This window comes from Cyprinus carpio, chromosome B11 (assembly GCF_018340385.1).
Source record: "Cyprinus carpio isolate SPL01 chromosome B11, ASM1834038v1, whole genome shotgun sequence".
In the NCBI taxonomy this organism is placed as follows: Eukaryota; Metazoa; Chordata; class Actinopteri; order Cypriniformes; family Cyprinidae; genus Cyprinus; species Cyprinus carpio.
The window spans coordinates 9,708,835-9,736,684 of NC_056607.1; the positions used below are offsets into that span (position 1 = coordinate 9,708,835).

At 35.5% G+C, this 27,850-nt stretch overlaps 2 protein-coding genes across 2 annotated transcripts in view; one reads left to right on the forward strand and one right to left on the reverse strand.

Moving 5' to 3' along the window:
• Nucleotides 1-17,625, forward strand: part of cacna1da (calcium channel, voltage-dependent, L type, alpha 1D subunit, a) — a 100,920-nt gene extending 83,295 nt beyond the window's left edge. The window contains 16 exon segments of the mRNA XM_042733812.1: nt 1,337-1,402; nt 1,962-2,053; nt 2,255-2,414; nt 2,895-3,022; nt 3,486-3,582; nt 3,684-3,786; nt 4,840-4,941; nt 7,164-7,297; nt 8,450-8,566; nt 9,603-9,997; nt 11,669-11,692; nt 12,742-12,867; nt 12,957-13,096; nt 13,190-13,296; nt 14,266-14,580; nt 16,018-17,625. Coding sequence (XP_042589746.1) covers nt 1,337-1,402; nt 1,962-2,053; nt 2,255-2,414; nt 2,895-3,022; nt 3,486-3,582; nt 3,684-3,786; nt 4,840-4,941; nt 7,164-7,297; nt 8,450-8,566; nt 9,603-9,997; nt 11,669-11,692; nt 12,742-12,867; nt 12,957-13,096; nt 13,190-13,296; nt 14,266-14,580; nt 16,018-16,323 — 2,412 coding nt within the window. The 3' untranslated portion in view covers nt 16,324-17,625.
• Nucleotides 17,626-20,654: 3,029 nt separating this feature from the next.
• Nucleotides 20,655-25,275, reverse strand: parapinopsinb (parapinopsin b). The gene is made up of 4 exons (XM_019112248.2): nt 24,790-25,275; nt 23,239-23,567; nt 21,767-22,000; nt 20,655-21,482 (listed from the first exon to the last, which is right to left on the reverse strand). Exons 1-4 carry the CDS (start codon nt 25,121-25,123, stop codon nt 21,363-21,365), a joined length of 1,017 nt encoding a protein of 338 aa, XP_018967793.2. The 5' UTR covers nt 25,124-25,275; the 3' UTR covers nt 20,655-21,362.
• Nucleotides 25,276-27,850: the final 2,575 nt, after the last annotated feature.

Here is a 27,850-nt window from a genome sequence, read left to right on the forward strand (position 1 = left end):
CCCCTGGAAATGTTTGATCAGAGCCGTGCTTTGCTTCTTACAGCAAGGGTTGGATCGTAGACTGTCCCCTTTCACCCTTAAGGTTTATGTTGCGTGGATAGAACTCAGAGCTTTAGGACCTCAGAGCATCTCTTTGTCTGTTACGGAAGACAGCAGAAGGGGAAGGCTGTCTCCAAGCAGAGGATGACCCACTGGATAGTGGACGCCATCACCTTGGCCTATGAAACACAAGGTGTGCCCTGCCCGCTCAGGCTGCCTTCTCACTCCACTAGGGGTGTTGCATTGTCCTGGGCACTGGCCCGTGGTGCCTTGCTAGCAGATATTTGTAGGGCTGCGGGCTGCGCAACTCCTTACATGTTTGCTGGGTTCTATAGCCTATGTGTCGAACCGGTGTCCTCCTGGGTTCTCACCTCAAATGCGTAGTGGCACTGAGAGGCCTGGTTCAGAGTCTTTTTGCGACATCCTTAATGCCTAGTTCTCCAGAGAGTTCCCTAACCGGGCTAACCCTGTCAAGTCCTCCAGCACTCTGATGGCTGGACTACATTCTGCTGTCTCAAAAATGATGCAGCCCTGGGCCATCTCAGAGACTTCCATGTGCAATAGGGCCCTACAGGTTATTCCACAAGAGTAAATGTCACTCAACTCCCCTCTGGGAGGAGGTGACTCTGCAGCGTGGCACGCTTTCCCAGTGTTATCCAAATCTTACTGTTTAGGTTGCTCGAGGAACAGCAGTAATCGACCTTCTTAGCCCGGTCCTATCGTCTGCCTTATAGGAAGGGTCAGGAGGCCTACATAGGGCACTGGAGGGTGTCAGCCCCTGTGGCGCATTGGTAGGGATTCCCAAATTCGTTAGTCACCGACGTGACGTCGGGAGTGAACAACTGTAAGGGAACGTCTAGGTTGCTTGTGTAACCCTCGTTCCCTGAAGAAGGGAACTGAGATGCCACGTCCCGTTCCCACGGTTGCTGTACCACAACTGTGCTGGCAGGTCCCGGTTCCACTCCTCAGCGAAAACATGAATGAATGGGGTGCACCTGCTGCCTCTTATACCCGTGCTGCGAGGTGTAGTGGCCAGAAGTGAATTCTGCATGTCAATGTCCATTGGCTTGTTTAGTTACTCTTGAAGTGGATTGGTCTCTCTGGCAAGATCCCCAAATTCGCCAGCCACTGACGTGACGTCTCCCCCTTCAGGGAACAAAGGGTACACAAGTAACAGAGACATTCTCAACTCAAGGTCCACTTTCCTACATAGTTTAGGTAACAAGCTAATCAGGGAACCCCTGATTTATAAAAAATATTATATCATAGTAATATATATTTTATGCTCTTTTCTCAGGCTCTGCCGTATGTCGCTTTGCTGATAGCCATGCTCTTCTTCATCTATGCTGTCATTGGCATGCAGGTTAGTTTCATAATAAGTTGTATTTTTTGAATACCACCTGAATTGTGAGAAACATTCATAATCTATCATGCAACTGTCAAACTAATTTTTAAGAGTGCTATTTTACAACTTTTTTGCTTTATTAAGACAAATTCATATAAAATTGTGTTTTCAAAATACAGCAAAATTACTAACAGATTTATTCCAGAAAATGTAATTTATAATTATATTAATATCTTTTTTTCCTCCCCATGAACGCACAGCAGTTAGGAAGAATAATCACTTTTCACATTGTTAAAGTATCATGGGCAACCACAGCCACCAAAAATGAGTCAAATCCAATTAAAAAATGATATGTATAGCAAATCTATTTGGGTTATTTATTGTATTGTCATTTTTATGCATTGTCTTTATGGTTGTCTTGTCTGTAATTAAACATGACCGTTTTGCTAAATAGTATTTAAGTACTGTAATTGTAGCTGATATCTTGTCTAAAATGCAAATCACCCACATTCCATGCAAAAATTACACACTTGACCTTTTAATACAGCACAGTGCAACTTAGTTTGCAATCTTTCAGGTGTTTGGGAAAATTGCCATGGTGGACCACACACAAATCAACAGGAACAACAACTTTCAGACGTTTCCTCAGGCTGTGCTTCTGCTCTTCAGGTCAGTGAATGGCACAGTAAGGATGTTAAAAGATGTTTGTGGCGTTTTTTTAGGTTTTTCTAAAGATGTTTTTGCCTTTGGTTCTTATTCTTTTCCCTATTATATGCTACCACTTTATCTGTGTGTTTAAAAGAGTGTTTATTGTAAGATACAGTCTGCTTTATAGGATTACATTTCAGATAAATTATTTCTTGGGTGTAGATGTGCAACAGGTGAAGCCTGGCAGGAGATCATGTTGGCATGCATGCCAGGGAAGCTGTGTGACCCGGAGTCAGATTATAATCCTGGAGAAGAGATGACCTGTGGGAGCAACTTTGCCATCATCTACTTCATCACCTTCTACATGCTCTGCGCCTTCCTGGTACATACATACCAACTACATAAAGATTTATTCTCATTTTTATAATTACCTATTATAATATTATTATTTAGGATATTACTTTAAACCTCCAAAAATAATTTAGCATTTTAAGAATTTATTAAAGACATTATTTGGTCTCTGTATTAACTGTTTTGTCATTTTGGAATCCCAAAAGGATTTATTTTGTTTATTTTTTAGGGTTATTTTTTTAAATGATCAACAATGTTGTTCTCAAAAGTTGTACATGAAGAGTTCAGATTCAAAAGACTCTAAATGCTGTCTGAAATTTTCTTCTGAAATGAGCATTTTTATCAGGCTCCTATATTTATGTTCAGTTATTTCACTTTAATTGCATAGAGAAGGACCTATACATTGCCATTAGAGTAAAATTACTGAACCTAAAAATTTCAGATGGCACTTAGAGGCATTTGCATTTGAACTCTTCACATGTGAATCAAATTAAATAATGTCTTGTTTTAGATCATTAACCTGTTTGTGGCTGTCATCATGGACAACTTTGACTATCTGACCCGTGATTGGTCGATTCTGGGGCCACATCATCTCGATGAATTTAAGAGGATTTGGTCAGAGTATGATCCAGAGGCCAAGTAAGGATGTGAAAATGTGTTTGTCAATTCACCTTTATTTCTATTGCAGCGTATAAACAGTAAAAAAAAGCAGTAATAAACAGGAAAATAACAAAATCAGTGATGCACACCTCTTCAAATTTGAGACAAATTAAAATTCTGCTGTAAAGTAGCTCTTAAAACCAACTTTTGTGCCATTATTCAGCTCAAGTTAGTTCAGCTTTGGTTCAGTTTAGTTCAATAACTGTGTAAAGTTCATATAAGCTTTAAGCAGAAAACAATGGTGCTATTGTTCAGTTTGAATCAGTAAAATGTTGATTCAGTTCAGTTCAACAACTGTCAATATTGCACAATTGGTCAATTATGAAACAAATTCAATTCGGCTCAGTTCTCAATATGGTAGATGCTTGTCCAAGATAGCAATAAGATGAAGACTAAATGGAGAATTTTTCAGTCAGTGTTTCTCTCTCTTATTTTATTGCAGAGGCAGAATAAAACATCTTGATGTAGTGACGTTGTTGCGCCGTATTCAGCCTCCTCTTGGCTTTGGGAAGCTCTGTCCTCATAGAGTCGCCTGCAAGGTAAGACACATTTTTAAATAATGCGTTTGAACATTAGTAAACACACTCGACCCACCTTCTCACGCTCTTTTTTTCTATCTGTTGTTGTTTCTCTATTCCAGAGGCTGGTGGCTATGAACATGCCTCTGAACAGTGACGGCACTGTCATGTTTAATGCTACACTTTTCGCTCTTGTGAGAACTGCACTGAAGATCAAAACGGAAGGTATGTGCATTCTTTGCTGAACTGGTAGTATTGGTTTGGATATTAATTGAAGGTATTTTATTTCTTTTATGTATTTGTAGTATTGTTTTTTTTTTAATTTAGTATTTGTATTAATATGTTTTAGTCAAATGTTAATATAGGTAAACATTTAATCTATTTATTTATTTTATTTATTGTGTTTTTGGGTTTTTGAGTTTTTTTGATTTTTTTTGGATTTTTGGAAAATCTATGAATTTATTTATTTATTTTATATGATATTTTGATATTTTGTTATATTATTAAATTATTTATTTTGTCGTTTAGTATATTTGAAAATATATATTTTTTTTTTTTGAATTTTCAGCATCATTACCCCAGTCTTCAGTGTCACATGATCCTTTAGAAGTCATTCTAATATGCTGATTTTGTGAATCTTATAATTAACAGTGTTGAAAATAATTGTGCTGTTTGTTTTTTTTTATTGTTTTTGTTTAATTTTTTTTTATTATTTTATTAATTATTAATTTTTTTAGTGTTAATTTTGTTTGTTTTTATTGTTATTTTTTTTAAAAAAGTTTTAATTTTTTTTCTTTCACAAAAAAAAAATCTTATTGACCCCTTTTGAACCCTAGTGTATATGAGTATATTTAAGTATAATATCATTTAATGTTATTGCTTTTTGTATTCATTTAGTGAAAAACGGACAGTGGAAAATATTTTACTACACTTTGTGAATTAAACATTATATAAAAATTGTGGTTCCTCTGAAATCACCCATAAATCACCATTTTTAGGCTGTTCAGAGTAAATGTATAGCTATAGTCATCAAAATATTGAAAATTTGCCTTTTTTCATTCCTAGTTGACGGTAGTGAATAGAAACTACATTTTTTCACTTTGCCCTGAGGAAGACCATTGTGGTCGAAACATGTCGGCTTTTTAATTTTGATATTGGCCATACCACAATAAAGGATTTTTTTTGTTTTTTTTCTTCTCCTGATTTATTTTTTTTTGGTTGGTGGGTGTTGTTTTTTTTTATAAATTTTGTTTTTTTGATGGTGTGTGTTTTGACCAGGTAACCTAGAGCAGGCGAATGAAGAGCTCAGAGCTGTGATTAAGAAGATCTGGAAGAGAACAAGCATGAAACTTCTGGATCAAGTGGTGCCCCCTGCTGGTGGTCAGTTATAAAGCTCAGAGATTGTGGCCGCTAATGGGAATACGCATTCACAACAGTGCATAGACATATAATATTTGTGTGATTTTTAACTCACACCTAAATCATCCATTTAGATAAAGAACAAAAATAACATTTTTGGACACAGTTTAGTAGCATATGCAGACATATTGTACATTTGTTTCATGCACACACTCACACACACACATCAGCTGTTGCACTAGCTTTTTCCTGCTGTTTTGATCATAGTTTCTCCTGGTCGGGTCTTTGCGATGTTTGTTCTGTTCTGTATGTGTCGCGATTGTTCTCCTCTCCTGCTCGGTACCACACTGTGTCCACAGTTGAGCCTCAATGATGTGTGTTTGTGTGTGTGTGTGTGTGTGTGTGTGTGTGAGAGAGAGAGAGAGTATATGGGAGGATTTTTAAGAAAGGGTGTGTGTTTATGTGTGTGTGTGTGTGTGTGTTGAGCTTTGGGCTTGCATGGCAACTCAGGCATGCTGTGTCCTTCTAAAAATGTGTCTCTTTCTCTCTGTTTCTCTCTCTTTTCTACGCTGTCACTCTCTCCTGTATCTGCTTGAGCTTTTCCGCAGCTTCCGTTCCTCATTAACTGTCTTTCTGTTCATGTAAAAGTTCAAATCTTCAGAATATTCTGAAGCAATTCTGTTTTAGGGTGGTGGCATGGAACTAATGTTGCCTCTTCTTTCCTGATCTGTCCCCAACGTGCTTGTTTAAAAAAAGTGACACAGACCCCTGCTTCAGAATGATTCTCGCGCACACACTTACACATACATGAACACAATATGCAGATGAACACTTTATACTGTATACATTTAGATGATTGAAAATGCATATTCAAAAACATTATTTTAGACATGCACAAATGCACCCACAGAAATGCAATGCTAATGTGCTAATACATTTTGCTCAGTGTTGCTTGCTTGCATGTTCCCAGTAGAATTTAAATGCATTTAGGTTTAGATTTGAATGAAGTTAGATGGCTTAGCTGATGCGTTTATTTTTTCAAACCCCCACCCTCACCTCAGACTTTCAGTTATCTCTCTCACAGTTGCTATGCTAATGCTAACATGCTAATATACTAATATGTTAACACATCTGGTGATTCAAATTAGATGGGTGCCAAACCGTGAATATGAAATATTATACAACTGACATTTACATTAAGCTGGTAGTTATATTTTGGAACAAGATAGCAGGTTTCAAGTTGGTCCAAGTTGGTCATTAGCTGTTTGACTAGCTGGTTTGTTACTGGTCCACGGTGGTCTACCAGCTAATAACCAGCAAATTACTAGCTTAAACCAGCTAGAATCCAGCTACTGTGTTCCCAAACACAACTAGCAGCTTAAGTTAGATTTCCCTCTTGACATAATTTGTCTTAGAATTAATTTATTTTGACATTTGATTGCTTTTACTATACCATTATTTGAATAAAAGTTTGTAAACCTAACAGTTATTAATTGTAATTATCTATATTTCTAGCATGAATGGCTTGGTAGTGTTATTTGACAAACAACCCATTTTAAATTAAAGTTTTGCATGTTATATATGTATATAATTTATAATTATTTATATACAAATTTTATTCAAAATTATCTGGTCAGTAAGACTTTTATTGAAAAAATAATACTTTTATTTAGCATAGATGCATTAAAATGAATAAACGTTGTTTATGATAATGCTTTTTGAGTAGTTGTTTATGATAGTTGTTTTATAGTGAATAATCGTTGTTTATGATAATGCTTTTTGAGTAGCAAATCATCAGATTAGAGGTGTTTATGATTGATCGTTGCATCACAGGAATAAAACACATTTGTTTTTTTTTTTTTTTTTTTAAATAAATACAAGCTAATGTAGTGTATATGCATTCAAGGTGACTAAAACAGCAAAACGCGCTGGTGTTCTGTGATGTGCGGCACATTTTGCTCATGTATGTGGTGTTTGTTAATTAAGACCATCTGTGTTTATAATGTAGAAATGGGTCATATTTTAGGAGCCATTTGTATAGAAATCCAGATAACTCTAAAGGGTTCATTAACATTAAGTTCACAAAGCTGTTTTTCTCTTTCAAGGAGTACGCAGTTAGAATAACACAAAGCATCTCTTAGCGTCAGTTTCTGTCTCTCACCGTGCGTCACCGCAGAGGTGTGTATGCGTGCGTTGAATCTACTTGCTGACAGCGAAGCCGTGTGTGTGGTCTGTTCACTCAGATGATGAGGTAACGGTGGGGAAGTTCTATGCCACTTTCCTGATACAGGACTACTTTAGGAAATTCAAGAAACGCAAAGAGGAAGGCCTGGTGGGCGTTCACCCAGCACAGAACAACACCGCCATCGCCCTGCAGGTAAGCAGAATGTGCCTGGAGATAGAATTTTGTTGATTCTTTAGAGTTAATAAGTTGTATGTTCTTTTATGTTCATAATGTTGTTGGTTTTGGAATTGGTGCGTTGACACGTACAGAAAAAGATTTCTTGTCAGCCGAATCCCTAAAATATTTAGTTAAAGAACCCCCCTGAAATTAATATTTCAATTATTAACACAATGAAATGTTTACAGCTCTCTAAAGCCATGACATAAAAGTAAAAAAAATAAATACAGTTCTTTAATTTATTTTTAAATTATTAATTAAATGAATTGTTATACTTCTAGTTTTTTTTTGTTATTGGTTACTTTTGATTTTGATTGTTTTGATATACTGTAATTTCTGTATTTTACATTTTGTTAATTTTTAGTCGAATGCATTTTAGTGTTATTTTAGTCAAACTGAATTATATTAATGTTAAAAAAAATGACAAACTGTATTTCCTTTGCATGAGACCTTCTTTACCTCAACTTATCTCTCTGTTTCTGGATGCGCTAATGCTGTTTTAGCTTGAATATGGATCCCTCAGTGTGATAATGGTGATCTGTAAATGTATTTTTGTCTGTTATACATGTAGTTTGAAGTGTTTGTATTCGTTTACCATCACTTCAGAGTTATAATTCATGTATTATTGGTTTAAGATGTTTTGTTGGTCTCCATCCTCATAAATCAAACACTACTAATGTGTTTGATTTCTCTGTGAACATGATTTTTGTTTAGAGGTTTTTAGTGTGTTTTTAGTGTAGTTAACCATAGAAATGTTTTACAATTTTGAAATGTTAGAAATGTCTTACACGTTTCATATTTCTAAATAGCATATGTGGCTAATATAGTCTTTTTTTAGAAAGTCACAGTAAGGGCTAGTATATTAGTTAATGTGTATTAGTTGTAGTTTACATTTACGGAAGAATGTATGTGTTTTTTTTGTTTCTTTTTCTTCTTTGTTTTGTTTTGTTGTTTTTTGTTTTTATTTTGTCTTGTGTTGTGATGTCTTCGTGTTTGTTTTGATGTGTCTGGTAAACTGCCCCCTGGTGGCATGTGTGTGTGAGGGTCTCCGTTTTCAACATGTCGCTGCTGTTCAAGGGTTTTCCATTCAAGAGCAGGTCCTTAGCTATCTTGTCATCACGGTTACAGGCTGGCCTTCGTACGCTGCATGACATTGGGCCAGAAATCCGCCGTGCGATATCATGTGACCTGCAGGATGATGAGCTAGTAGACTTTATGCCAGAGGAGGACGAAGAAATTTATAGGGTAAATTACTCACCTTTTATGACCACTTTCTCCTTTTAAAATCGATCTGTACCTTTTTGTCTCACTTTAACTGCCTGGTTCAAATGAAAACAGTTGTTTTTAATGGTACCTTTTTTTTAATGGAGTTTGTTTTAATTGGCAATGATTCCTTAAGGTCGTACACACTTAGATTAAGACCTTGAATGTAATGAGGATAAATTGATGAAGATGTAAATGTTTGAGGTTGGAGATTTGTGTTTTTGATTAGGCAATAGGTACATCCGTATTGCAGGTTTGTAGTAATAACGTTAGCCTTAGCGTAGCATATCTAATCCAGTGTAATCCACTGTTATCTGCATTTATCTTGATTTCAAGTTTAATCAGTTAATCAGTTCATGGAATTCACTCACACCATACGCCATTTTACCTCCTTTCCAACTTCTTTTTCCCATGAGATCATTAAAAATGGCAATCAAATGACTTGGCATTGGATAAACAGTCAAAGATGCCATATTTAATTTTTCGCAAAGGTTGTGTGGGATAAATTTTCAAGTTTTTTGAAAGCAAAAGGACATATTTTTTATTTGTTGCAACAGCTAAAGGACAGTATTACAACTGCTGCCTGTATGCCTGTGTCTCTTAAGGGCCGTTCACACCAAGTACGATAACTATAACGATAACATTTTAATAAATGTTCTAACTCACAGAGAAGTCCACATCATGGCTATAATGATAATGACATTGAGGAATGATATTGTTGGGATCACTTTTAGAACTATTTTTCAGATGATGAACAATAAAACCATTGACAGCCAATTAGAATCCACTTCGAATCTGCATTTGAAGCATCTGGCGGCAAAACTGCAGTGCACAGTTGTAATGAACAGAACGTTATTGTCTATTGGTGTGGATAATAGTTATCTTTATAGTTATTGTTCTTGGTGTGAACAGGACTTTAGGCCTTATTTAATTTGCGCAAATTTAAATATGTTGTCGATCCTGACTAAAGTCCATTGCGTATTTCTTTAAACTTACAAACACAAGTATATCTTCACAGCGAAATGGAGGTCTCTTTGGCAACCACATCAACCACATAAATGGAGACCCCCGGAGGAGCTCCGACCACCAGACAAACGCCACACAGCGCCCCCTGCAGGTGCAGCCACCTCCACATTACGCCCACATGGAACAGCCCGTGGGGCGCTTGGGCCGTGCCAATGCCATGGCGCAGCAAAACCATCATCGCCACCATCACCATCATCATCACCATCATCATCATCACAACTCCTACAACAAGTCTCCCAAGTCTACCAACATCAACCTCAACAACGCCAATGTGTCCAGCTTGCCCAATGGAGGACACAGTCGTTACTATGAGCACATGCCCCCTAACGGTTACCCAGGATCGTACTATGGAGAATACGACAAGCCCAGGACCCCACACGGGCAAAGGTGAATGCATTTTTTGTTCATCCGACATCTTGCTCTTAGAATTTTGAAATATTTATTTCTATGTATTCAGTGATTTGACAGTGCTAGCAGATTACGGTGTAATCTCATGTGTCACTGACTTCTTAAACCAATTCCTTCAATCTGTCTGGATTGACTGGAATTGCTTTAGGACTTTCAAGTTTTTCAAGGTCTTAAGTAATTGATTTCTTTAGTAGATTGATGAAGAAAGTGACTTTTTAAACTCTGCATTCATTTACATTCATGCTTTTAGATGATTATTCATCTGCATTATCATCAGCTTTAAGGTCCAGTCAAATTTACCATTGTTTGCTGGATTTTCACAGGCGAAATCCAGTCATTTTAATTGGAATGGGTGTGAGTGAAATTTCCCCATGCATTTTTTTGCAACAGGTTCAAGTTGGTCCCACAAATTCGCAACAACAGAAATCTGCTTTGTTTTAAAGTGACTTCTGTGTGAGCTGGGCTTCATTCATCACTATGTTATTAACAATAGACAACTGATCTTTTTGCCCTCAAAATTTGGCCAAAATTTGACCGTACCGTAATGTGACCGTACCTTTAGATCATTAGATTTAAATTATTTTTCTTTTATCCACCTTTGAATCAAACCATCTGGACCTTGTCCCACCCACTGCCCTCCTCTCACCTACACGGGTCCATTATCTGATCATGGTGATACCAAGTTTTCTTTAAGGTGTTTTCACAAATCGGATCTCATGAGTAAACGTAACTATTTTACGAGGTGCTGACTTTGTTTAAATTCATACGCACTGTTTTGTATGGAAATTTATGATTTTTAGAGAAAATTTTTGTACGAAGGTTCACATCTAACACCACTCCTGAAAGCGAACCGTCAATGTCGCTTAAGCAGATTGTACAAATGAAATCATACATATTAGGATGAATTTAGTACTAATTTGCCAAATCTTAAAATAGTTACAAATTTCAATGTGTGTTGCCTTACTCTACCACATTTGATGCAAACCCAAGTCCATTTGAGATGTTTGCCAACCTTGATATTGGACACCAAGATACAGTTTTATTTTGCTGTCTCATCACTGTAATGAGACCATTTCTTTATAAAGCGCTTCAGAAAACTGACATGATTAACGAGGCGTGATATGGTCATCTGAGCAAAATTTAGCGAACATTAGACAATATGTGTATAATTCACAAAGACTTTTTGTTAAAATCCTTGTTAGACTGACCCAAGGAATTGGAGAGGAAACATAATTATGTTTTAAAGCCAACTGGTTCATTTACAAGAAAAAGAAAAAAGAAGAAATTTATAATGAATTAAATGTTCAGACCTTCCATAATCAGTTTCTACCAACTTCAAAAAGTGAAGCAAAAATGTCCATCTTTTTGGTGCTTATTTAGCTAGTCAAAACACATAATGCAAAGTAAAATCATACGTGAGGGATAGAGGATATGTTTTTTTTTTTTTAACTCGGGTTTGAACAAAGCAATCGAACCAAGTGTGAAAACAGCCTCACATATATGAAAATGGTGTATATATCATGTATATACTGTATAATATATGTGTCCATCCATTCCTTTATCCTATTCCTCTGCTTTTCTCCACCTTTCTCTCTTTCCTTCCTAACCGAAATGCTTTCTCTTAACCATCTCTCTGCTTTCTGGAACAGAGCGCTACTATGAGACATATATTAGGTATGTTACATTAGGTATTATATGTTCATATGCTTGTAGAGAAACAGATGGTGAATGATGAGCAGAGCTATGTTCAGTGAATAACGGCGTTGTGATTTCCACCTCGGCCCTGTCCCATATGGTGCTTTAAGTTGACTTAACATGTCTGCAAAGGACTGAGAGTGCTATTTGGAACAGGGCCTTATACACACACACAGAAACTTTCTACAAAACTGGAACAAGTTGATAGGAACAGCTAGTAAAGCATTAACCAATCAGGATGCGTCTTTGAGTCTCTGTGTGTTGTGATTGGGTGATGAAGGGAAAGAGGTGGGGTTTGTTGCATGTGTCTGCTGGATAACTGGTGGTAACAAAATTAAATGCTTGCCTTAAAAGATGACTTACAGATTAATACTTCATAGAAATACAAATAACACGTAAACACAATGTTTATTTATAGTTAAATTATTATTTGGTTTATTTTTCTAAAAAAAAAAACAAGAGTTGTCCTTTAAGTTCACCTCTGCAAGGGTGTTGAGATGTCTTATTTAATGAGCTAGTGGGGCTGTCTAGTCTTCTAGACCTTAGAGTAGATGCCATATCTTTCTTGGACAAAAGCATGGCTGTGAGTCATAGAAGTATTGGTTTTCTCAACATCTTAAAAATATCAAATAGATTTTTTTTTTTTTCTGATTGTGTAATGTTTATTTAACCAAGTAAAGGTGACTGGGACATGAATTTACATTTGATTAAAAAAAAAACTTTGAGGACTTTGCCTCCTCATTTCAGAACACTTCTGATACATATATATAAAAGCTACACTGTTTTTAAAACAGCTACTGTCAAAATAGAGTGAAGTTAGTAGCACTTTTAGGTAGTGAGTCTTTAACACATTATGATATATTGACTAGACTGTTCTTCTTAATAACAGATTTTGCTTGTTTTGAAATGAGGTCTAACCCCGTCACTGCACTCTGGAGCCATACGTCTGCATGGTAGTGCATGGTTATTCCCTGACTCAGTGACCACAATCTAACCAGCCTCTCACTGACCTCTTGACCTTCACGCAGGTCGCAGGGCAGCGACAGAAGACGACCCACTATACGCCGCGAAGAGGAGTAAGAAGATCGTTACTCTGGAGAGTACTACAGTGGAGATGAGTTTTACGAAGATGACAGCATGCTGTCAGGTGACAGGTAAAACTGTTGCAACTGCTGCATGGACCATTTCAAATGAATCACATTTACAGAAGTTCATCCGAGGGTGTTTACTCGTCCTTGTGCAGGTACCCCAACAGTGACCAGGAATACGAGACGCCACGGGGTTACCATCATCCTGACAGTTACTATGAGGATGACGAGCAGCCCCTTTATCATGATTCACGTAGGTCACCAAAGAGAAGACTGCTTCCTCCAACACCGCAAGGCAAGTCTTGGGGTTCCTTACTTGGCCCTCTGCTTAATGGTTCACCTTTGTTCAGCATCAGTGTCGGAAAATATTAATCGCTCTTGTTTATAGGTAATCGGAGACCGTCGTTTAATTTTGAGTGTTTGCGCAGACAGAGCAGTCAAGACGATCTTCCTCACCAGCGCACCGCTCTTCCATTACATCTCATGCAACACCAGGTAACATTAAATACGACACTATTGTTCTATGACATGGAGTATATGACATTATTATGTTAAGGCTGAATATTTTAAAGAATAATAAAACCATAATTATTAAAATAGTATTAAAATGAATTCCTTCCTTCCTTAAATATATAATGTAGTTATTTTTATTTAATAATAATTATATATATATATATACACACACATTAATTATATATATATATATATATATATATAGATATATATATATATATATATATATATATATATATATATATAAATTCTATATTTATTAGTTACTATTATATCATTCTAATTATTATTAAGTATAAATAATTAAATTGTTTATATATAATATATAAACAGTTAATTATTTATATTTAAAATTTCAAACAATATAATTGGAACTAATAAATATATAATTTTTATTATATTTAATATATCAATTTATATTTATATCAAATAGAAACAATTTAAAGCATAACTGAAAACAATAAATGTCTTTATATAAAAAACATGTACATTTAAAATATTATATATATATATATATTTATATATATATATATATATATATATATATATATATATATATATATATATATATATACAAACACATATTCCTTTACAATACATTGATATATTTATGTTTAAAATTGGTTCTTGATTACTTTATTGATATGCCTGTTTGTCTTGAATAATTTCTTTAATCCATGTTTGCTTCATTTAGAAAAACTCTTCATGAAAGTGTTTTAATTTTATTTTTTTTTTGTTTTAATATTTACAGATAATACTTATTACTTTATAAATAGAGTATAAATTAGCATGCAAGAAATTGATTTTGGTATCAACTAATGAAATATTATTCAGTTTTATTACAACCCTGCATGCCAGCATAGTGTTATGATCAGGAATTTTTTCAGTATTTATATTTCAATGTATATTAAAACAGTACATTTGTATTGGCCACTGTACTTGTTGGTCCAGGTGATGGCCGTAGCGGGTCTAGACTCCAGCAGGGCTCAGAAGCTTTCACCTACTCAATCTACCAGATCATGGGCGTCATCTCCTCCCACTCCTGCAAGTAAAGACAGAACGCCGTACTACACACCGCTTATCCGCGTGGACCGTCCTCTGAGGGACAGTGCCCACAGCAGTCACTCATCCATCAGGAAGAGCTCGTGGTATACAGACGACCCTGAGTACCAGAGGAACTACTCGCCCGTTCACCTGCAGGTGCCACCCGAGTACAGAAACCAGTACCACCAGAAGAGAGGCAGCGCTACCAGCCTAGTCGAGGCAGTGAGTCTCAGAAATCTTTTGCCATTTATGAGATGTTGGCTGACAAACATTATGAAAATCAGTATCTTTTTTAGCTTTTTTGTTTTTTAGGTCTTAAGGGCTTTCAGGAGATGTCTGAGTATTTATATTTTTGCTATGAAACGCATTCAAAGTTTATTTATTTACAATTATTTTAAACAGAGCTAAGTATATACAAATTGTAAAGCTAAATAAGTAAATAAACAAACAAACAAAAACACAAGGAAAATATTTGTTTATGTATATTTTAGTGCTGTCCAAATTAGCGTGTTAATGCAGGCGATTCATTTTTTCAGTTTAACGCGTTAAAAGTATTTAACGCAATTAATACAGGGCGGAGCTAGGGTTGGCCACCCCACTCACAACTGCTGCTTCTGTCTCTTTTTTTTTCTTGACAAGAAGTACATTTATTCAGAACATCTTTACAAGCACATCAAATGGTAGAAGTTTCAGAAGCGCACTCCAAGTTCACTTCAGCACCAGGTGCGAGTCAAACGAGCACAGAAACAGTACTGTGCTCACAGAGCGTGCTCTTCATTCGCATGCACAAAGATGCCGGCGCGTGCTGTATCTTTTGTAAGTCATGAAGTTACCAAAACTTCTAGGGATGCACGATATATCAGCCACCATATCGGTATTTGCTGATAAATGTTCATTTTAATTAGGGATGCACTGATACCACTTTTTTCAAAACGAGTCTGATACAGATACTTTTATTTTTTATATAGTAATAAGATCTAATTATCTATTTATTTACTTACTTGTTTAATTTAATTCAGATAAACCGTCATTGTAACCAATTAAATTTAAATGGTATAGAAATAAATACAACAAACAAAAAGAAAGAAAAAATATGTATAAAAAAGTGTATGTATATTTACATTTACAGCCATTGTATCCATGTAGATTCTAATTAGAATGAAAAAAAATTATACAATGAATACAAAGATGCATATTATAATGTATGTTTACCAATATAAAAATATATAGTAATAAAAAGCCATTATTTTTAACCAAACAGCCATTGTAGCCAAGTAGATTTAAATTGTAATGGAAAAAATGCAATGAGAACATAAACACAAATAATTATGTATATTTTTATGTATATTTACCAACATTAAATGTATAATAATAATAATAATAATAATAATAATATTAGTATTTATTTATATGCAAAATCATTGTAATGTTTTAAATATTACATCAGGTATGTTTCACTACAATATTGTAAACAGTTTTAAGTCAGAGACACTATTATATAAAGGCCGAATTAAAAGTGCATTTTGAATAGTTTCTAGTTTAGGGACCAAATGTTTTCTTCAGACAGTGACAGTATGTCATGATGTGTGTCACTGAAGACAGAATGAGATTTTTATGCTGACAGAACAAAACCATTTTCTCCTCCTCTTTTTTGAGCAGGTCTTGATATCAGAAGGACTGGGTCGATATGCCAAGGATCCAAAGTTCGTGGCCGCCACAAAGCACGAGATTGCAGACGCGTGCGAGATGACCATCGACGAAATGGAGAGCGCCGCCAGCCATCTCCTGAACGGTGGCATTACGCCGGGTGTCAATGGTGTCACTGTCTTTCCCATAATGGGCCACAGAGACTACGAGCTGCAAGATGTCTCAGCTAGCTACAGTGACGAGGAACCAGAACCCGAACCCAGAACGCAGTATGAGGAGGACCTGGCGGATGAAATGATATGCATTACCACTTTATAGCACCTGGTTAGCAGCTGCTGCTGTTCCTCAGAAACTGATCAGTGAAACAAACAAATCTATAGTATATTTACTGGCTTACTACCTAAAGAAGTGCCTTTACAGCAGAGCAGAAAGGCGCCACAAGACGGACGCATTGGTGCCGCTCGCTCACTTCCTGTTCACACAGGAATTTGGCAGTCATGGCACCAGGGAGGAGCTAAGAACTCTGGAGGTAAACTTTAATTGGCTGTTTGTACCGTCACTGCAGGAAATGGACCAATGAGCAGCGAGGGGTGGGGTGGGGGTGCAGGCTGTTTCCACGGTGATGACAATCAAAACGAATGTCATTACCTCAGTCACTTTATTAAGGGTTTTGCATATCAAGCACGTTGCAAGCTCAATGCAAGCTAAGTATGGCATATCCATCTCAACAAAGGCTTTAGTTTTGACTCGCCCCGTATGACTATTTTAGTACCGTTTAAGGTCAAGTGCATATTTTAGAGAACAAACGCTAATTCAACAGCTCTGGTTTACAATAAGGATATCATGCAGGTTTGTGGATTTGGAAAGGATTTCAGCATTTGTGTTGAATGCACTAGCAGACAGGTTATTTTTTTTAAATTAGGATAGCCTGTTTGATATTTAATAATATGCTGTAAATGACTTGTAATATATAAAGGTAAAGAAAACTTTGTAAAGAGACATATATTTTGTAATTATGTACTGTACAAAAAAGAAAAGCAGCAATATTAATCCTAATTGATGTTATTGCATTACAAAAAAAGATGAAATTTGGTGTTATTTTAATAGGTACTGTACTTTATTATTAAATTCTTTGCCTTTATTCTTTTCTCATATGCATTCTTACTTGTTAAAAGCATAGAACAAAAAAGCCAATTTTCTATGAGGTTGAGTCTGTGACACACCCGCACAAGATATGCAAGTTGTTTTCTCAGTGTCCGTTTCATAAGCGTAATCGATGTAGTGTTCTTTTAAAATTTATGGCATGCAGTACGGGGCACGAGCGTCGACCCCCTTTAAGAGGATTTTAGTAGGGCTTACAGAATCATGTCTTAATCGCACTCTTGTTTGTGTATATAGAACGAGTCTGTCGAATAGGACATCCCGTTTTAAGGGTTCGTGTTTCGTTGCATATTTTGTGCCGGGGAGGTGCACAGGAAGGTGCAATGGTAAATGCTTTGTGCATTAACAATGCTGCTTAATTAGTCTGCAATTAAACTGTACGACCTTCACTTGGAAAAGCCTGCTGCCACTGGCTGATCTATGAATAGCTGATCTAGGAATAGGGTTTCGGGTTTAGGGTTTTATCGTTTTATTTCTAACGTTTTTGTGTTTGGTTTTGATTTTGAATACTGAAATCTTCCTTTAGTTTTATAATGATGTTGATTACGATGACAAAATGTGATGATGGGGGAGTTTTGGGTTGCTTGAAGTGCATGTTCGCATCATGAAACCTTAATGGAAACAGTTCAGGCAAAAACGAAAATTCTGTCTTTATTCACTGACTGTCAAATTGTTTCTTTCTCATTGGTTAAATTTTTGTTTATGGTTGAGTGTTTTTTGTTCGTTTGATGAAGTTTTGTTTTGGAAGTAAAAACTCAGTTAATTTTCTCCATAAGGGAAATAGTCAGTTAATTTTCTCCATAAGGGAAATAGATTTTTAATGATGTTTGATTTGTTAGTTTTTATTTTTTTGACTTTTTTTTTTTTTTATTTGATTTTTTTTTTTTAACAACTACATTTCCTGTTGTGTGAAAAACAGCAAATGGCATAATCATTACACTATGCTATTTGAAGAATATGGGATTATCATTTCATTTTGATGTCGGAATGTTTAATAATCATTACACTATGCTGTCGAAATGCTTAAATATATGCATATTTTGCCATAAACTTACATACAGTTTCTATAGATATAATAGGCTACTCAATAGTTATATATATTTTTCCATTGTTTTTAATTCAGTTGTCTTTTGCAGTGCTTGATGGTTGATTTTATTCGTGGCTTATAATGATTTAATAAAGCTTTAAAGGTATCTTTATGGTAAAAAAAAAAAAAAAACAACCTTTTGAAAAAATAAAAATACTTCTATAACCAACAGCACTAAAAAGGGGGCCACTAATGCACTCTATACTAAAATAATTTTTGAAGACTTTTCATGCTCAAAAGTTATAATTACTAAAATAATTTTTGAAGACTTTTCATGCTAAAAATTACCTAAAAAGCATCTGTCAATGCAAATGGTAAATGCAATCATATGTGGGTTACATTGCTTCCACAACAAATGGCACTGAAAAAGTGGGTGGAGGTTTCTTTAAAAATTTTTTGTTGCATTTTAGAGGTGGAATGAATGCATTTACACAGATACAAATATGACTGTATGCTTTAATACTTATGGTTGAGGTGGGATAGAGCAGGTTTAATCCACTCTGGCTTTTATGCTGCATTATGTCTTTACACAGAATTATGAGCAGGCAGAGAGCAGATGGCATAAAATGACTAAAATAAAAGTACTGTTGAAAAAAAAATAATAATTGGAAAGTTCATTAAGAAATAGTAAGAATTTGAGTTGGAAAGTTAAGGGTGAGCAAATAATGACACAATTTTCATTTTTGGGTTGCACTATCCCTTTAAGTAGGACAAGAAACTAGTTAAGCAATACTTCCCCCCTCTTTTTTATTTTACTCTTTCTTTCTTTCCACCTCTCACTTCAGCTCTGGCTTCTGGAAATACCTCTTTTAGTGCAGGGGAAACATATCAGCATTTAAAGCGTACTTTTTGTGAGCGCTTTTGCCTTTAAGGTGTTGTAAATCTGTCCTTAGGCCTCAACTTAGGATTCATCAATTCAATTGACCTTTTGTCATTTCTAACAGGCAAATTAATGCTGAATTAATGCATTATGGGCAAAAAAGGGCAAAAAAAAAAGTTTGACTGCATAGGCCACTGCCTTGAAGTGTAACGCTTCAGTACAGCTTAAATAAAGGGAAACGTGGGGTTTGTTGAAATTCTTGTTCTTGAGTGTTATTGATCTCTTGTGTTTTGGAAGAGTACTGTGCTTTTCAGTCAACCGAATACTGTCATGAAACACTGCGTGTGCACATCTGAAAGGGCTCTTTGAAATGATCTGTGTGGAAAAAAAAAACTAAACAAAAAAAACATGACATTGTGTTCTGGTCTTCATGTCAATTATACTGTATATTGTAAACGGACCAATGCACATTCTTGGCACATTGTACTATTCGTAGCAATTACTGGTAAGGACAATAAAATATGCATTATTTTTAATAAACAAAGAAAAAACTTGTTAAACTAAAGATTTATCTTTTACCTCGTGTCAGGGACTCCTGAAAAGAAAGAAAAAAATTTGGTTTCTTAATATACCAATGGGATTTTACTATTAGCACATTGCTGTTCGTCTTTGCACAACTTACTGTATCGTGCAATTTGTTTTCCCTGTTTTCTATTCATATTTTGTGTATCAAGGTGGGCAAATTTTGTACTTTTTTTCTGTGACTGTGCGTACAGTTTAGTGAAATCTATATTTGTCATTTACATTTCACCTTTCAGTGCTGTAGTGAGTCAGAAAGAAGGGATGGGGGAAAAAGGTGCACTCCTCTGTATTGTTAACGTTGATTTGTTGACAAAAAAAATGGAGAAAAGTATTATACAATTTTCAGAGCCACATCTGTTGATTATCACATTTTCATCTAGAGTTGTTGCTTCTACTATTATATACTTTTTCTTATTAATGCTGTAAGGAAACATAAGATTATAGTGTAACATATGTACAGAAGTAATGGAAAGATGCGTGATGTTCTCCATTTGAAAGTCTTTATCCTTGCTCTGTTATGGTTTTTATTCCATGGAGAAAAAGAAAAAAAGGTTTTCTCTTCGTAGCAGATGACTTATCCCTCTAGGTTTTGTATTGATACATTTTTTGTAATTTTCCTATTTATTTTGGCCTGGACTTGATTTGAATCAATATTGAAATTTTATTTTCTAATGATTAATACAGAATAAACTTAATGACTAAACTAATGACTGTGTCACTTATTTGTACAAGAACATGGAACTGCAATTATGAATATTATATTGAATTTGTGTCTTATTTGTAAAGGATAATGGAAGTTAATTTTATAGTTTCTCAGTAGATCTATGGGTCAAGGCATCTTTAATTGGGAGGAAAATATGAAAGGCTTAATCTGATTATACTGCAAGATTCATCTGAGGCTCGGGGATCAAATGATGTAGCATTTAAATTTAAATTTTAATGTTTTTTTAAAAGTCTCCAATGCTCACCAAAACTGCATTTATTTGACCAAAAATACAGTAAAAACTTCAATATTGTGAAATATTATTACAATTTAAAATAACTGCTTTCTTTTTTAATATATTGTGAAATGTAATTTATTCCTGTGATGCAAAGCTGAATTTTCAGCAGCCATTTCTCTAGTATGACCCTTCAGAATTCGTTCTACTATGCAGATTTGGTGCTCAAGAAACACCAAATTTGGTGTCTCTACTGTCACTTTTGATCAATTTAATGCACTGTTGCTGAATAAAAGTATTAGATAAAAATTTGGGGCTTTAAAAGTATATATATAGTACAGTATACAATAAGTTGGTATACAACTTAAAAGTTGACCAAATTAAGAGGAAAAAAATGCAGTCTTATTTGTCTGGGAAAAAGTGATAAAAAGTAAAAAAAAAAAAAAAAAAAAAAAAATACACCTGACTCATATTTCATTCAGGAAGGTACAGTATACACATTTTTTCCCATCAAATGCTGTCTAGAATGAAAATGTTCCTCTCCCAAACACCAGCTGGTTCTGAATAGCTTTAGCAAGTAGTGAATCACAAATGTAATGTGAATGAAAGGCTATTGGCCTTAAAAAAGGACAAGCCACTATATGTCCCATCTCAACTTCAATAGGAAATACATACAGCAAAGAAAACTGCATTCATCAGACCATCTCACTTTTAACAGAAAAGCACGTTCATCATGCTATAACATGACTGTAGTGAAACGTACAGTAAGTCACTCTGGGCTGATTTTGTTGTTCAATGGTGACAAGACGGTCTGAACATCAGATGCATCGTCCTCTGAAGGCCAGGGGTCCCTTCCACACATCAGAAGTAGTACTGCAAACTTCTGGAACTAGAAACAGAGGTTATCATTTTCAAGCAGCCCACCTTTACTGCAATGTATTAATTAATTTTACATTAGACCCTAAAGGAACTTGGTGATGGTGAACAAATGAGATTGGAGGAAAAATATTAATGCTTTTCCATTCAAATTTTGTGCTCCTCGAGAAACTGAATTATAATTTTTCCTCCCATCTCATATTTTTTCCCATTATTTTTTTGTGATGTAAATTCAGGCTTGATGTTAAACTAGGCAAATCATACTGATCCACATGAATCATTGCTTGTTTCACTCACCTGTTTGTTCATGTATATGTAGATCAGTGGGTTGTAAACAGTGCTGCTTTTGGCCATGTATATGGGTACCACCTTCACTAGCACGGCCAACTGAACATCAGGGTTGAAGACGACTGTTAGAGCCAGAGCGGCATATGGCAGCCAGCTCACGAGGAACGCCAACACCATCATCACCACCATCCACGCCACCTTAGACTCTGCCCTCGCAGCCACACATCCACCTACCTTAGCTACCTGTCAACCAAAATATTCTTTCAAACATGAAAAAATATTGAACCATGTTTATTAATTATACCAGCGAGCTCTAGTCAATAAGAAAGATTAGTGCAGACATTGTATATGTATTGATCTGCAAATAAGCAGACATTTGAAAATGTATTGATATTTGTTTATTAATTATACCAGCGAGATATATATATATATATATATATATATATATATATATATATATATATATATATGCACAGGTTACATAAGACAAAATGCCTTAAAGGAACAGTTCACCCTAAAATGTTTTAATTTCTTCGTCAGAACAAATTTAGCATTGCATCACTTATTCACAAATGGATCCTCTGCAGTGAATGGGTGCCGCAACAATGAGAGTCCAAACAGCTGATATTATGGATAGAACACTTTTTTACCCAGAAGCAATGGTTTTCAAATGAAAATTGTCTTGATGTATTTGTTTCTAACAAACATTCAGCTTTCCACTTCACGAGACGTTAATTGATGGACTGGAGTCGTGTGGATTATTTGTGGATTACTGTAATGTTTTTATCAGCCATTTGGACTCTCATTTTGACGGCACCTATTCACTGCAGAGGATCCATTGCTGAGCAAGTGATGTAATGTTAAATTTCTCCAAATCTGTTCTGATTAAGAAACAAACTCATCTAGGCTACATCTTGCATGGCCTAATTAAGGGTGAGTACATTTTTAGCATTTTTTTTATTTTTGGATGAACTATTCCTTTAACATTTTTAATTCAAACCGTGCTTCTCCCAAGGGACGAACAATATGTTTTTATGAAATGTAACAGGATAAAAATTACAATCTTATGATTAAGAACGTATTGAAGTAAAACTAAACATTTGCCAAAATAAAAATAGGCTGGTTACATTTTATTTTAAAGTACGTGTACTTACATGTACTTACGGTGTACCTATAGTCTACATAACTAAGAAAGTACTGGTAATATAAGGTAACTACATGGGGTAGGGTTAGGTTTAGGGGTAGGTTCAGGGTTAGTACCTATAGCTTTTACCTAGTTATTGTAAATACTATAATAAGTACATAGTATTTACATGAGAAACAGGATTGTAAAATAAAGTGCTACCAATAGGCCTACTCTGATAAATTACACATAGGCCTAAGTAATGCTTCATTACTGCCCACCACTCCAATTACAGTACATTTCAACAGCTCAGAAACATAACATTAAAACAGGAAAGTAAACCAGGACAATGTCCTACTTGTCTTAGCGTGTAGAGCAGCCATGAATATGACACCACAATGATGACGAATGGCACAGCAAAACAGAGTGAGAAGTAACAGATGATGTAAGACACATTCCTGAGATCTCGACTCTGCCAGTCGGGTCCGCAGGATGTGCCGGCTCCCTCCAGCTGGTAGCTCCCCCAGCCAAAGAGAGGCGGGCTATTCCAGACCAGAGACCAGAGCCAGGATAACAACAGCCCTCCTGCGGCGTGTTTGGTCTGGAATGTGATGGTGCCCAGAGGCTTGCACACTACAAACAGCCGTTCCACAGCAATCAGGGCCACTGTGCACAGTGCTGTTATACCTGTGCAGAATTAAGTTAGAGTTCACTCAACTCATATTTTAGGGTTTAAGGGTTAACAGAAAGAATATGTTGTAAATATACTGTATATACATATATATATATAAACATATATATTATATATGTTATAAATATCTATATCTATATATATATATATATATACATATATATATATAAACATATTTGCTTCAGAAACAACAAGATTTTTTTAGGCTAAATTTTCTGGAAAACAAGAGACTGATTCACAACTCTTTCGAGCCGGTTCTTTTTAGTGAATACAAAATATAAATAAAGAGATAAAGAAATAAAATAGAGTTTAATTAGTGCAGTCCGATTCACAATCAAATTAACTTCATGAATGAATCGTTCAAGAAGATCACGAGGTAACGTTGAAACCGTGAATGAATTCTGTAAGAGCGGTCAAGTCTGTATTTAGCTTATTTTAAAGGTAGGCTCATTACTTTCACTGATGTACAGGGAACTTTCGCCTCTAAAAAATGACAGTGAGAAGAACTGAACACAAACATTAAGTTAACTCTTTTTTAGAAAATGAACACTAATGCATGTTACAAATTCACTATGTTAAAGCGCTACCAGTCAAAACAAGAACCATAACGATTCGCGAGTGAATTTTTGAATCGGTTCTTTTAGTGTCAGGCGGTCAAGCAAGCTGGTTTGCAAAACGTTGAATCGGTTCGCGATTTAGTCTGAAGCAAGTACTACACCGTATTGATTTGTTTGGAGCGGTTTATGTTTTAGAACACAGAAAACAAAAATAACACTGAATGAAGTGAATATTTACTAAAAATACATTGAAACAAAACATTGAGAGTGTCTCCTATCATCTGTTAGCGACGAAAAAAATATTTTTTAAACAAACTTTATTTTTTTTATTTTTTACATATGCCTTTTGAATATTATTCGGGAATCATCCTATTACAGTGTGTGGTGGTACTGCCACAGCTAGGCTTTTGTATTTTTTCAAATGTATTTTTCCAAAAGAAAAAGTATAAAATAATCACCTGTAAGTACAACAGAGGTTATCCTTGCCAGCAAGCACTGATGATCTGACTAAATCAGGAATATGAATTTGAATATTTGAATATTAATATAATCATATATGTTTTAAAACGTTTTTTTCTTTTCAGTGTATGCAGCAGGGGTGCAGTTTACATACAGTCTAAAGTCATTATTTTGTGTTGAAATCAACCCAGAACAGACTTACCAAATAATGCAACACAAAATCCCTCCAGTACACATCCGACCCGTCCCGTAATGTAGTAGCCCACTGCATTGGTCACCACAGATGGCACACTTCCTGTTAACGTGATGCCCAGGTCGGCCACGGCGAGGTTGACCAGGGCAAAATTCAGTGGTTGCCGCAGCTGTTTGTGCCGGAGGGTGACGACTATCACTGTAGAGTTCAACACGACAGCTGTGATGGAGAACATGGCCATGAGGAGGGACAGAGTGATGTATCCTGCCCAAGGCAGGGGCACATTTGCACCAGGGTCATCGTGGATAGAAGAGTCATTCAGGAATTCTGTGAAAGAGGCCATCCCCTCAAGCCTTAACTAAAAGTACAGATAAAAACAGTTCCTCTAAAACGTTTCGTTTTCTGTGGTTTTGGTAGTTTTCCAATCAGTTTCAAGCCATCTTCTCTGCTGTGTCTTTCAGGGTCATCAGACATGCACCTTCTGTCTGCATCTTCAAGTCGACAACACAAAAAAAGGGTTCTTATTCAGATTAGGTGCTGTAAGAAGAAAAGTCCAGAAGATCCGGACTTAAGACACAATAAGTCCTTCTGGGTGTGATCACTGATCCAGCTCTTCCCTTGATTGCAGAAAAATGACTTGAATGACTGAAGTCAGAAGTTTGGAATTATTAAGATTTTTTTATGTTTTTGAAAGAAGTCTCTTCTGCTCACCAAGGCTGTGTTTATTTAATAAGAAAATACAGTAAAAACAGTAAATATTTATAGAATTTAAAATAATGGTTCTTGATTTGAAAATAATGTAAGCACAAATTGAGCAGCAAATCAACATTTTAGAATGATTTCTGAACGATCATGTAATAGCTGTTGAAATTTCAGCTTTGTCATCACAGGAATAAATTCAAAATAGTTATTTATATTATTAGTTATTTATAATGTTACTGTTTTTACAGTATTTTTTTATCAAATAAATGCAGCCTTGCTGAGGCTTATTTCAAAAACATAAAAAAACCTTAATTATTCCAAACTTTTGTCCCCATATTTATTTATTTATGAATTTGCAAAAAACAAAAGGCTACTTGAAGGATTTTTTTAAGGTGTAGTTCCAGTATCTACCAGCAGTGGCAAACTGGGCTATGCTAAACAGCCAAATCTTGCTAGCAAGAGCCAGCAGCAAATCGTGGGTCACAAAACCTACAGAGAAAGATTTCTCGTTTTACTGTCACCATACAGAACAACAAGCACAACTGAAGTCATGTGTTTCCCTACTAGTCAACCCAGATTCAATGCACTGACTACTGGCAGAACAAGTCAAAAATGGACAGTACACCTGCTGTACTGGGGGGAAAAATATTTTTTGTAAGTGCTATAATTTTTTTTTCCATTTCCCTCATTGCTAATTATCATTAGATAAATATTTACAGCAATAAAGTAACACAGATTTATTATTTTGAACCTATTTCTTTTTTAATTTAAATGTTTAAATTGAATTTTATTGAATTTTAGATTTTTAGAACAACAAAATCTAAGCTTTGAAATGAATGGCAAATGTGACATACTTTACTTAATTTCACCCTGTGTCCATGCATTAAGTATTTATAGTTTTATATTATTATTTTAAAGGTGCTCCCAGGCATCTGTATCCGTTCATAAAGGTGTGTGAGTGCCTGTGTGTATTATGACAGATTTTGTAAGAGGTTCTGTGATTAGCTGTGCAGAGTAACTCTCAGCACCTTCAGTGCCAGATGTCACATATGTCCAGTACTATATTTGACCCGCTAAGAGTTTTAACTTCCATTAAGATGAGACAGAGATTACTGTGTGTTTGGTGCCCTGCATTAAAATAGACGAGAGTGAACTCCAGCACAGACTAACCAGATTTGCTTCAAGAGTTGTTAAAACTATTGCTTCTGTCCCCCGAAAGACCCTACAGTATAATTTCTTAATCTTATTGTTGTCTTTGTCATTCTGACCCTATAAGACCCTATAAGCACAGGTCACCAGTGAACAAAGACTTCTATTTCTGGATGTGCATCCATTGGACATACTGTAAGGTATTCCAGTTAAGAATGGTTTTCTATTTAAATATATTTTAAAGTGTAATTTATTCCTGTGATGCAAAGCTGTATTTTCAGCATCATTACTCCAGTCTTCAGTGTCACATTATACATGCTTACATTTGATTCTCAGGAAATATTTTATTATCAATATTGAAAACAATTGTGCTGCTTAACAGTTTTGTGGAAGCTATGCTATAAATGTCATTGTAGAGTGTAGTAGCAGCATTGCAGTAGTACAGTATGGCAAGTGTTATTCAGCTTCAGTCACTGCTGTTTCTAGCTGAGTCTGTGATGTATGATGCATTTACCAGCTAATCATGACTGCACAGAGACACAAGCCGTGTTCAGACAGATCCATCAGAGCCTGTAGCACACACACACACACACACGCACGCACGCACACACACACACACACACACACACACACACACACACACACACACACACACACACACACACACACACACAAACACACGCACACGCAGATGCACCTCATCATTTATGTGCTTGTGGTAATTAGAGGGAAAAAAAAACAGAGAATGAGAGAATAGCAATTAACTCCTGGATGCCATTGTTAAGAATCAGGCTCAAGAGGTCAGTGCTGTAGAAATGGTTGGTAATAAATCTTATTCACTTTTTTTCTTTGTGTACTATCTGCTCTTTTATGGAATCTGTTGATGAGGAGCAGCTATATTGTTTATTTATTTTTTTTTATTTATATCTGTTTTTTTTTGTGTATTCATTAAAGGAACAGTTCACACAAAAATGAAAATATGCTGATAATTTACTCACCCTCAGGCCATTCAAGATGTAGATGAGTTTGTTTCTTTATCAGAACAGATTTGCAGAAATTCAGCATTACATCACTTGCTTAACAATGGATCATTTGTGGTGAATGGGTGCCATCAGAATGAGAGTCTAAACTGCTGAGATAATATTGTGATAATCCACAAATAAAAGACTTGACTACAGAACTTCAGTTAATGTATTCTAAAGTGTAAAGCTGCACGTTT

Bases quoted from the DNA above. Each gene is read 5' to 3' on its own strand.
- parapinopsinb (XM_019112248.2), bottom strand. From the start codon at position 25,123: ATGGCCTCTTTCACAGAATTCCTGAATGACTCTTCTATCCACGATGAC. The intron at 22,001-23,238 runs GTAGGACATTGT...TTTGGTTGACAG, and splicing joins TGCTCTACACGCTAAGACAA to GTAGCTAAGGTAGGTGGATG. The intron at 21,483-21,766 runs GTGAGTGAAACA...CTCTGTTTCTAG, and splicing joins ACATATACATGAACAAACAG to TTCCAGAAGTTTGCAGTACT.